The sequence below is a fragment of the Alosa pseudoharengus genome, unplaced genomic scaffold (assembly GCF_046254945.1).
Source record: "Alosa pseudoharengus isolate Yale_2024_CS ecotype anadromous, Long Island Sound unplaced genomic scaffold, YU_APseudo_1.1 YU_APseudo_1.1_scf_12, whole genome shotgun sequence".
Taxonomy (NCBI): domain Eukaryota; kingdom Metazoa; phylum Chordata; class Actinopteri; order Clupeiformes; family Clupeidae; genus Alosa; species Alosa pseudoharengus.
The window spans coordinates 30,333,058-30,345,453 of NW_027468587.1; the positions used below are offsets into that span (position 1 = coordinate 30,333,058).

The 12,396-nt window shown below is 40.7% G+C and overlaps 1 protein-coding gene across 1 annotated transcript; it reads left to right on the top strand.

The window, feature by feature from the left end:
• The first annotated feature begins 758 nt into the window (after positions 1 to 758).
• On the top strand, positions 759 to 12,320 carry zfat (zinc finger and AT hook domain containing). The gene is made up of 16 exons (XM_076280765.1): positions 759 to 1,208; positions 1,717 to 1,881; positions 2,054 to 2,326; positions 2,449 to 2,643; positions 4,497 to 4,650; positions 4,813 to 6,209; positions 6,878 to 7,110; positions 7,640 to 7,724; positions 7,859 to 8,008; positions 9,398 to 9,571; positions 9,859 to 9,947; positions 10,225 to 10,363; positions 10,964 to 11,088; positions 11,415 to 11,535; positions 11,665 to 11,792; positions 12,027 to 12,320. Exons 1-16 carry the CDS (start codon positions 1,175 to 1,177, stop codon positions 12,237 to 12,239), a joined length of 3,675 nt encoding a protein of 1,224 aa, XP_076136880.1. The 5' UTR covers positions 759 to 1,174; the 3' UTR covers positions 12,240 to 12,320.
• Positions 12,321 to 12,396: the final 76 nt, after the last annotated feature.

Consider the following 12,396-nt stretch of genomic DNA (forward strand, 5'->3'; position numbering starts at 1 on the left):
GATTTAGCATTATTGACTCAATGATGACAGCACCCCAAGATGTAATGCACCCAGATAACCTTGTGCTTGGTGTCCTTCTGAGGGCTGGTCGTCTGTTGCTGTAAACATCCCCGACTGGAAGCTGTGCCAAAACATCTGAGCTTTCAGTTGGATGTTTGCTGCCACAGGCCGCCTTGTACGTCTTTGTCCCAATAATGTAAATGTGCGTGCTTTTTGTGTTTGAGCATGTTTTCTCGTTTCATGGAGAATGTGGATTGTGCTCGGTGTATTATTAGACACAAGCATGATTTTACCTTTGTCTTTTTTTCTTAATGTGTTACTACTCTCACGTCTAATGTGTTTGTGGTACTGATCTGTATGTGTGTGCTTTTCTGTTTGTATTGCAACCTTCCAAGTGTAGTTACTGTAAACATCCTACACTCAGCTGTCATCACACAGGGCTGGGAGGAGGGTGTTTACTTTGACTGGTTGGAGAGTCCCAGCCGAAGGAGTCTGTCAGTCATTATGTGACTGAAGTGTCAAAGAGCATTGCTTAAAGTTGTGTGCATCTTTTGTGATTATTGCCATCTTCTCGATGTAATAGCCTTGCTTGTTAAGGAAAATAAACAGTTGTATTTAAAACTCATTGGTCCCTTATGTCTTTCAGAAATCTTAATGCAATTCAAATGTACAGTATGACATTGAAAACTAAACGTGTTCTATGTGTAAAAAAAACATTGTTGTATCACATTAGGTTGGTCTTTTCCCAGCTGTGATGAAAGGACTCCAGGCAAGGGTGTCCGAGAAATCACTATAACAATTATGTCAGTTGGTTTAAAATGTTCTTTTATAACGCATATATTATTTTTCGTGCAATATTTAAAGTTTTAGATAATTGGGTTGATATTGATGATAACAGTAAACCATGAAGCTACAAGTCATTCCCTCGCCAGGGACAGTTTCACCTTGTGAATGTGTAGTAATTATACCTCCAAACGGAAGATGGCGCACCCCACAAGCTACTACGACAACATTCGCATCCGCCATAGTGAAGTAGAGTTCATCCGCCATGTATAAGATCGCAGATTCGACAGAAAACATGGGCAAAATAATTCAAATTAAGCCATATATTGTTTTTAAGACTTAAAAACAAAAACAAAACTGACTCATCAATATTTAACGTTTGGATTTTTGAATGTGTTTGGAAATAATGAGTATCTCTGGTCAAGGTAAGAAGAATTTGAACATATTTACAACGTAACAAACAAGCTAGCTGACCGGTTACTATGTTGAAAGGTAAATGTAGCTGTGGGAAGAGGTAATTGAAGTTAGATGAGGCATGATTAAATATTCAAGTAATTTTGAACAAATTTGTGAAATTGTAGCGTGTACAATACACTCAAATCTAATGTTCAGGTAGTCTAAATGAATGCATGGATTGGGAAGGTGCAGTCAGAAGGTGAAATGTGTTTCACGAAACTGGTCTTAAGTTTCCCAGAGCAAGCAACTGATTCTCGAAAATATTCTGTATTTTCGATGTGATGTTTCGCTACAGTCAAGTAAAGGGCAGGCTTTTATAAGCCTCTATCACGATAGGTATGGCGATATGGTAAGTGAAATTATTGCTGTGTCCGATATGTTCCGTTCTTTATTTTGTTGTCACAAAGAACATATTTAGTTTATGTGTCCTTACCTGATGAGGAGACATTAAATTGTAGCACATTCCATCCCCCCTAGGTGGCACATCAATATTCATGTGCAAAGTCTGCAACTTGTTTTCGCCAAGTAGGACAGACCTCCTCTCCCATGTATCTGAAGTCCATAACTCTGAGGGAATTAATCCAGATGATATCATTATACCCCTCAAACCTTTAACCACACAATCCACAGAAATATCCACAGGTGAGTGAATGTCAGATTATATGACATGACATCATAGTTGATATCAGATTATGTCAGGACTTTTGCCAATTTAAACAAATGTAATGTGTATTAGGTCTACATATATCAATACATTATCAAAATCACACTTTATGTTGAGCAATTTCTTATTCAGAAATTGATTGTTTTTTAGATGGCCCCATCAAGAGGAAAAGAGGAAGGCCCAAGGGCTCCACCAGAAAGGTCGGTACAAGTGATGGGATGTTGGATTCAGCCAGCAGTGCCAAAAGCAGACCAATGGGAAAGCAGGAGGCTTCATTGGCAGAGGTTACAGTGCAAATAATGGAAGATGAACCTGAGCTCAGCACATCACTGGAATGCAAGAAGTGCAATCGCAAGTTCAGCAACAAACGCCAAATCACTAAGCACATTTGCTTCGTTACACTGAAAGAGGAAAATGAAAATGGTATTGTTCTCTGATTTTTTATTTGATTACTTGTAAACGTATCCAGCATTTCTTTGTACATGATTAACTCCAAACTTTGCAGCGCCTCTATATCCCATAAGTGCTTGTGTCACTGTCCACAGACGCTGCCAGCTCAGATGTGGTTGCTGATTCAGAAGCGTCTGCAGAGGACAGGATGGATGATGAAGAGGGCCAGTTCCGAACTCCAAAGCGGGCACGAACTCAGAACTCAGTCCCTGCAAAAGAGTCCGAGTTTGCAGCCGGACCAGTAAACCCCATCGTCAGTGTGGTCTTGGCTGCTCATGAGGCCATTCCTGGTAAGGATGCCAAGAGCCTTCTTCTGGATAAACATGAGTATTCTGTTGGGGGAGCATAGCCTAAAACTTATCATGATTCCCATTTTTAGCTAAATTCAGTCCTCGTAGAGATTGTGTTTTTGCATTTTCACATACTGAGCGTTAGTAAAAGCAGACAAATCCTTTTGGCATGCTCTTGCCACATAAGGTGCAGTAAAGACTTGTATGGTGTTCTGGTGTGACAACCCTCACCACAGTTAAGACTGTTCTCTGACTGCCATACTAATGAACTTGGCTCTCTGCCATTGTGGTCTACAACCCCAAATCAGAAAAAGATGGGACATTGTGTAAAATGTGAATAAAATCAGAATGTAATAATGTGCAAATCTCTTAAAGCTCATATTTAGTTGCAAAAATACAGACAACATATCAACTGTTGAAAATGACAAATTTGACTATTTCATGGAAAATACATGTTAATTTAGAATTTGATACCAGCAACATGTTTCAAAAAAAGTTGGGACTGGGGTAACAAAATGCTGGAAAAGTTGTGTAATGATAAAGAAAACAAAAGGAGGAATGTTTCACAACTAATTAAGGGAACTGGCAACACAATTGGCTATGAAAAAGAGCATCCCAGAGAGGCAGGGTCTCTTAGAAGTAAAGATGTAGTGGTATTCATCACTCTGTGTAAACCTGTGTGCACAAATGATGAAACAATGTAATTGGAATGCTTCTTAACAGGAAATTATGAAGTATTTGGGGAGTCATCATCTACAGGACATAATATTATTAAAACATTTAGAGAATCAAGATAAATCTTTGCAAACAAGGGAAAGAGCTGAAAAACACATTGGATGGCCGTGGTCTTTTGGACCTCAGATGGCACTGCATCAAAACCAGACCTGTTTCCAGACCTGTCATGGGCTAAGGAAAACCTTTGATAACCATTGTCTTTGTGCACAGTTTGATACTCAGTTCAAAAACTGCAGCCAAAATTGTAACAGCCAAAATTGTATTGAGATATGATACAGAAAATACCACCCTCTTAACTGGGCCTGAGCTTGTTTAAAATGGACTGAGGTAAAATGGGAAAAAGGTCCTGTGGTTAGACCAATACAAATGTGCCATTCTTTTTGGAAATCATGGACTCATCTGGGCTAAAGAGGAGAGGGCCTATCCAAGCATCCAACCTTTCCAACTTGTTTTCGTCCTCAATTTGAACCCCAACATCTATGACAGTGTGGAGGTGCATTTGTGCCTACAGCATGGGCATCTTGTACATCTGGCAAGGCACAATCAATTCGGAATGAAGTATACAGGTTAAATATACATACACAACATTACTGCCATCCAGGCAATGTCTTTTCCAGGAAGACCTTGAATATCTCAGGAAAACAATGCCAAAATTAATTCTGCACATATTTAAACCGTATCTCCAAACAGGAAGAGTCCAGGTGCTAAAATGGCCTGTCTGCAGCCCAGGCCTGTCAAATTAGATGCATCATGAAATGAAAAACATGATTAAGAATACCTCATACTGTTGAACAACTGAAATCCTATATCGGGCAGGAATGTTTCAAAACATTTAGATAATTTTGTTAAATGAAGAGGTGAAGCAGCACAGTGGTAAACATTCCCTGTACCAACTTTTTTGGAAAAATGTAGCTGACATGAAATTCAAAATGATCATATATTTTCCATGAAATAGTCATTTGATATGTTGTCTATGTCCTTTTTGCTGCTAAATATGGGTATATTGTATATTATTACATTCTGTTTTTATTTGCATTTTACACAACCTTCCAAACTTCTTCTAATTTGGGGTTAGTACTGTATAAGCCAGATAGGGTGACTTATCTTTCAATGCACAGGTGCTACAAAGATAGTGCCTATTGAGGCCTCCCCTGCAGACATCATTCCATCTGCAGATATAGACCCGAGTTCCCAAGATCCAAGCCAAAAGAGAGGCTACCAAGAGTATGCTATACAGCAAGCTGCCTATGATGTACCACTGAAGTCAAACAGGTAAATACTGAAGAGACACATGTGGCTATTTCAATGGATCGCAATTGACAAAATACCTGCAATTCCTCTTTCATTGAATATGGACACTGTTGTTGATGATTCCCGTTATTAGATATACTGTTACTTTGTGGTGTTCCTCATTTTGTGATGTCACCCCTACAGAGTGGGACAAACTCAGCTCAAGATCTTCACGTGCGAGTACTGCAACAAGGTCTTCAAATTCAGGCACTCTCTGCAGGCCCACCTTCGAATCCACACCAATGAAAAGCCATTCAAGTGCCCGCAATGTGACTATGCAAGCGCCATCAAGGCCAACCTCAGCGTCCACTTGCGCAAGCACACCGGCGAGAAGTTCAGCTGTGAGCACTGCTCCTTCAGCTGCCTGAGTAAGGGTCACCTGAAGGTCCATGTCGAAAGGGTGCACCAGAAGATCAAGCGGCATTGCCGCTTCTGCAAAAAGAAGTACTCCGACATAAAAAATCTCCTGAAACACATACGTGAGACTCACGACATGGCCGACAGGAAAGTGAAAGAACTCTATGATGAGACTCGCCTTCAGACAAGAGAGGGCAAGAGGCAGCTCCTCTACGACTGTACGGTCTGTGAGCGCAAATTCAAGAACGAGCTGGACCGGGACCGCCACATGATGATCCACGGCACCAAGAGGCCCTTCGGTTGTGAACTCTGTGACCACGGCTCCACCAAGCTCCAGGCTCTACAGGCCCACATTCGCAAGCACCCGTTCATCTACGTCTGTGCCATCTGCCTACAGAAGTTCGTCAGCTCGTTGCGCCTCAAGGCGCATCTCCAGGAGGCGCACGCCGACATGGAGGAGTCCTTGGGATTCACCGACTCCATCCACAACAGCTTCTGTCTCCTGAAGCCCGGCGATGACATCCATCGAGAGGTGCTGAAGCAAGACGAGCTGCAGATTACAGAGGAGCTGTCCCTTCTCAATGCACACGATGAGGCTCTCATTTCCCATTTGGCCAATGTAGAGGAACAGGGGGAACAGGCGCAGAGCTCTGAGGGGTTAACTACAGCAGAAGAGCTTCTGGTGCAGCAAACACAGGTCGCTCTCGTCTCCCCAGATGGAAGTGTAATAAACTCAGATGGAGCCATCATAAACTCTTGTGTCGTCCAGGAAACCAAGGTGGTCACAGCGCAGGAAGTAATTGGCGAGGGAGCGCAAGAGCAGTCCCAGTTGCAGGAAAACCAACATCTAATGCAAAGCAGTGAAATGAATGCCTCAGCTCACTCTGAAGAGGTTTTACCCGCGCCCTCGGAAAGCGCTGCGGATACTAATAATGAGGCGTCCTTCAGCGGCAAGTCTCTGATGTCAGAGGATGCTAAGGCCTCCTCCGATGCTTCACTGCCTCAGGCTGAGACCTCTGCTCTCCAAGTGGTCCCTAATCAGAGGGAGAATGTGAAGTGGGGTCCAAATGAGGAAATGACATCATTCAGGCAAATCATAGATCAAATGCAAAAGAAACAATTGACCATGGAATTATTTGAGAGAATCAGGAAGCTGTATGGTGATATGGAGTGTGAATACTGTGGTATGTTTAAGTGAATACTTGATTTAATAATACTTTAATGTAAGGCTGTGCAATTAATCACATTAATCGTCCATTAAGACTTTCAGCAATTATGAAAACAACATAATCTGAATATAATATTTTGCTCCATTCCGTTTTGCAACAACTCTATATTATAATAATATATACAAAATATAAAAATCCAGCACACCCCTTTGCTTTACAGTGGTAGCTGTATACAGTATACATTATCATATTTTAGATGTATTTTTATTTGAATATGTATTCTATTTCAAATTCAGTTGAATTCATGTTTGTTAAGTTTAGGAAATGGATGATGTTTCCAAAATCATTGAGCGATCGAGCTGCCCTACTTTGATATTGTTTCAGGCTTCAAGGCTGTGAATAGCTGTCAAAACATCAACATTATTTATAAACTTCCATATATTTATGTGTTCCTCTTTAGGAAAGTGAAAGGTCATAAGTGTAGTGAATCATCAGACCATTGTTAAGGTGTTGAGATGTTGTTGAATCTATCCATGCATATTAGAAACATGAATGAATGGATTTCTTTGAATACCATTGGCTGCAACAAGCACATCTAACAAATGCCTGAAATGTTTACTCAAGACCTGTTATCTTTAGACACGCAGTATTTTTAAGCTTCTTTCTTACTTCTTTCTTAACAGGTAGGCTGTATTGGTACCAGGTACACTTTAACACGCATGTGCGAACACACACACGAGAACATCTACATTACTGTACCCAGTGCAGTTACTCTTCCATCACTAAGAATTGCCTGAAGCGTCATATCATTCAGAAACACAGCACTATCCTACTGAAGTGCCCAGAGGAGGGATGTCCATATGCCACACCTGACAAGTACAAGCTGCAGGCCCATCATAAAACTCATGCAGACAAGGTGAGTCAAAGAGCTGAGTTAAGACCCCTTTTTTGTTGTTGGATTTATTAATTTAATATTGATTTACAGATTCTACATTTCATTGTTTTTCAGATATGTCACAATAAGTTCACAGTATTCCTTTTGACTCCCTTAGTTGTATAGACATAACAAAATAGTATGGTAAAGTTCAGTTCCTTATTTTAAGACTGGAGAACAAGTAAAGCACATTAATCTTCCCATGCAAAACAAGTTAAGAGGAAATGTTTGTTTATAATGGCTTGCAGTAATGCAAGAATTCTGCACAAGACCATGATTAGTTTCATCACTAAGGTTGACCATTACTGGAAAGTGATTCAGGTGGCAATCATTTGATCTGTTGATCAGGGGTCAACCCGAGTCTGGAGAACTGGGGATGTGTGTGCCTAATGGTGCCCAATTGGATGTAATTAGTGCTCACCTTTCTCAGTTATTTCCACTCCACACTTCTGCATACTAAGTCTTGCTTGGGGTTCTAAGTATTGTGCTCTATATTTTATTTTCTTCTTAGGACAAAAGACTTGTGGCATGTCCAGTTTGTGAAGATACAATTGTAGTGGATAGAATGAAGTTTCATCTCAAAACCCGCCATCCAGGTCAGAAAAGTATAATAATACTGATAAACAGTTTTTGGTACTTAAAAACAGTCTTTTTTTTCCAGGTAACATCTCATGTTTCTTATTTAAAAAAAAATATTTTATGTGACTTAATTGGTGTCCTGTGTTTGCAGATGCACCTCTGGACTCAATATTTGAGTCTTTGGGTATTAGTGGGGAGACAAAAGGAAAGATTGGAAAGAAGGCCTCCAGATGTCCCTACTGTGACCGTTCCTTCAAGAGGAATGGAGCCGACCTGCAACAGCACATATGGGCCCATGAAGGTGAGGGGAGAGAGGGTTACTGACTGTGTGGTTCCCTCAGGAAACGACCAGTAGCCATGACCGATCATTCCAAATGTTCTACATTCCAAAAGTTCTGCTTTGACAGTATGGGGAAAAGAAAATAACATTTATTTTTACTGTTTTAAGGTGATCAAATTCTGCCCACTGACTTTCTTACATTTTTTTTCAATCACTAACAAGTGCTTACCCATACTTCAGATACTTTTTCTAAACTCTTAACACAGACTCACACCTACAAAACACAACTGGCCAAATGGATAATTTTCTTCTCAAAAACACATTTGGTTAAATATACTACTAACACATCTTTCTCTGCACACACTAACTTTACCAAAACACTGGAAATCTGACTCAAAATGAAATTATTCTGTCAAAGAATAACACTTGTTTTCACTTCACAAGGTACATGCAGTCAATCAAATTACACCAGGTTTCAAAATACTGGCTATTGTTGACATTACAAAAACGGCATAGACTTTTATGTTTCAGTTTTACAGGTATTTGCATGCAATTTTTACACTAAATTTCTTGGTTGGGAACTGTATGTCCACATGTTATGTTCACATTCAAAAGCATTCCAGTAAAAAGCAAATCAGTTTTTTTTCCTTTACTGTTTACTACAGTAGAAATACTGTTTACAGTATGATAGAACAGAAACAGTTTCGCAGTATTGCAATGCTTACAGTGAACAAAATATCCATGAAACACACAAGCATTCTGAACAAAAAAACAACAGCAAAAAGCCCAGATAAAAAGGGGGGAGCTAAAAAAAGCACAAAATTACTGTATCTAATCTCTGCGATCTTCAGGGTTACAGTAGGCCACATGTTTTCATCAATATCGCATTGATTACATGGTCAATGATAGTGGCACAAATTTCATCACTGACAACAGTTCTTGCAGCCAAATGGAATGCCACCACCATTCTTACACCTTTACCTTGCCCTCGCCTTGGGCCTGCTCTTCTCCCTGGCCCCTTGCTCTTATTCTTCCTTGTCCAGACATTACAGTGTTTGTCTTTTTCTGTTTCTAAAAACATTACTCCTCAAAGTCCTCATTTTACTGTGTCAGTGTAATAGAACAAAATAACACCTGCCACTGAGTCTAAGCCAGACTGGAATCAGCTGTGGTTGGCCCAATTTACCCAACATAAATCAGTTGTGTGTCAATTATTGATGTAAGCATTGTGGAAATGTGTTCACTGACTGCATATTGTGTGCAAACGACATGAAAAGTGTGAATGGTATGGCCACAAAAGACCGATGCTGTGCTAATTGTATTTAGAGTTTTGAAAATGTGACAACTGGTTGGACAAACGCTTGTTAGCGACTGAAAAAAACTGTAAAATGGCATCTTTGCTTTCTACAGGTATAAAACCCTTCAAATGCTCAATCTGTGACTATGCCTCGCGGAGCAAAAGCAACCTCAAGGCGCACATGAACCGGCACAACTCGGAGAAGACCCACCTGTGTGACCTGTGTGGGAAGAAGTTTAAGTCCAAGTGCAGTTTGAAGAGTCACAAGCTCATGCACACGGCTGATGGTGAGAAGGAACCCTTATAGGAGAAATCCGGCGATGTTTCATAGATCTATGTGAAAAATCGCAGAAATTCTCCTTTTAACAACCTGTTAAAAAGTTGTAAAAGAAGCTTTTAGTATGTATTGCCTTAAGCATTGATACGTGTAAGTATACATCATTGATTGACTGGATTTACTGTTAGATGGCTGTCAACAAGTAAAGTGCTTTTTTGAAAACTTTAAAGTGAACAGATGGTCTTTGTGGTCTTAAATTGTTTTTGTTTTTAAGTTGTCTTTGTTGTCTTTATGCAGGAAAACAGTTCAGATGCACAGAATGTGACTACACGGCAGCACAGAAGCCTCAGCTGCTACGGCACATGGAGCAGCATGCGTCTTTTAAGGTAATAACACCTGTTTGTCTGACATGAACACACTGAAAGGCTTGCCATGTCAATCTAAGTGGTCATTGCGGGGGCTCCGATTTGTCGTAAATTCATAGCAATTCAAATGTAATTTATACTATGTGAATTTGCATTTTCATTGTTGGATAAATCATGTTGATTAATCTTTAAAATGATGTATTCATTCATAGCAGCCTGCACGTGTGTGTGTGATGAATTGTTGCTGTTTTTTTGCATTTTTATCATGCCCCCCCCCCCCTCCCCCCCTCCCATTTAGCCATTCCAGTGTGCACATTGCCATTACTCATGTAATATATCTGGCTCGTTGAAGAGACACTACCACAAGAAGCATCCCAATGAGGAGTACTGTAATGCAGGCTCTGGAACCACTACTGCCGACTCAGTGATAGAACAAGGTATGAGGTTCCCCTTTTTCAAGGATTCAAGGACTTTGTCTGTCACATACATAGAGATACTGTTGTTAAACATGTAGTAAAGGGACATTCAGCTGCTCAACTTTCCTGTGCATAGGTGTCCTGAGGGATCACCAACTATTTATAAGGATAAAGAAAGATTTAGAAAGAATTTAATACATTTACATTTAAATGTATTCATTTGGCTGACGCATTTGTCCAAAGCGACTTGCAGCAATGGAATAATATTTAGGCTATTAACATTTAAGCATTTTAGATTTAAGCTACAGAGCTGCACTACAGCAATATAGCAGAATAAAAATTAAGCTATTAACATTGAAGCATTTTAACATGTAAACTTTTAAACTACAGGGCTACAGCATTAGATTGAGATAAATAGATTGAGAGAAGGTGGTAAAAAAGTGTGTTTTGTGTGTGTAAGTGCAGTATGGCAAGTCCATGTAATGTAGTTTAAAGAGTTTTATGTGTGTTCAGAATGCGGATGGCTTGAGGAAAGAAACACCCTATGTTATTATTGTGTATACTACTAGACTTCAGTGTCTTTTAATCTGCTCACTGAGAAACATCCACTTCCTCGCTCAGGAGGCTCCAAATGTCCCGTGTGCAACTATGTGTACGGGACCAAGTGGGAGATGAACAGGCACCTGAAGAACAAACACGGCCTCAAGGTGGTGGAGAGCGATGGCCTGGGGCTGGGCCAGTGGGAGGTGAGGGGTCGTGCTGTTCAACATGTCTAGTTTAGTTATGAGAAATGTCTGCATCAGTGGACAGCCACATAAAAGCACACCGTCATAGAGTTGACTTGGGAACACGTGTGGATTATGATTGGTATTGTTTCACTTATTCTAGCTCTTCTCACTGTTTTTCTGTATCTACATTGGTCTTTAAATATACCCATGAATATTTCATGGATATTTTCCCTTTAACTATTTGAATATGTGATATCGCTAGCTTTCTAGTCGGCTACTAAAAACAGGCAGCCTGAGATGCAGTAAACCTTGAGTAGGTATTTGTGTGTGTGTGTGTGTTATAGGTGGTAGAGTCATTGGAGGAGCAGTCCACTCAGTTCCTTCACATCACAGAGACTGACGACTCTCAGGGAACTGAGGAAGCTGTGACAACCCTGCAGGACTTACATTTTGCCACACAGAATGGTGAGCAATATGGCGGACCAGAACAAAACAGCCCATACTCTTTCTGAATCAGAATAATGTCAGAGGATTTCCCTGAGCCAGGTAATAATGTCACCAACTTCTCTCACATCGGTGTTGCGTGTGCCACAGGTGACGAACTGGACCCTGCAGCGGTGAACATTCTGCAGCAGATCATTGGACTTGGGTCTGAGAACACCGATGGCACCGTGGCTTCCGTTGTCGCCATGGCACCAGGAACAGTCACTGTTGTGGAACAGGTAAGCACTCTGCCGCAACAGATCATCATAGCTATGCGCTCACAAAGTAACATGCTGCAGTTCTCAATATTTCTCCGCCGACACAAATCTCTGGTTGACCAGCTGGTAATGTGTAGCTGTCTCTCAGCGCAAAGTGCTTTACATGTATGGGTATTTTGTGACTTAATGCATCTCTTCAGAGTTTCCCCAGTGTGCTAATTCTACAAAGCTTCTCTTCTCTTGTGACCTGAATAGGTGGCTGAGGAGGAGCAGCAATCCGACCACACCATGATAATCCAGGATGCTCTGCAGCAAGGCTCCGTGGAGATGGGGGAAGAGCACCACCTAGTGGTGTCCTCGGACGACATGGAGGGCATTAAGACCGTGACTGTATACACTCAGGGAGAAGACACATCTCAGTACATTGTTTATGTACAGACTGATGAACAGATGACAGAGGCTTTGTGAAGGACACTTTGTATATGAGGGATATGTTGTCATCTGACTGCTATTATTACCAACAAGTTTCCCATTTGTCTATGCTCAGCCCTACAAGGCTCTTGATGTACCAGTCAAGTGCTCTTTCTGAGCCTCAACATATCACCTTTAATTGAACTAATTTATT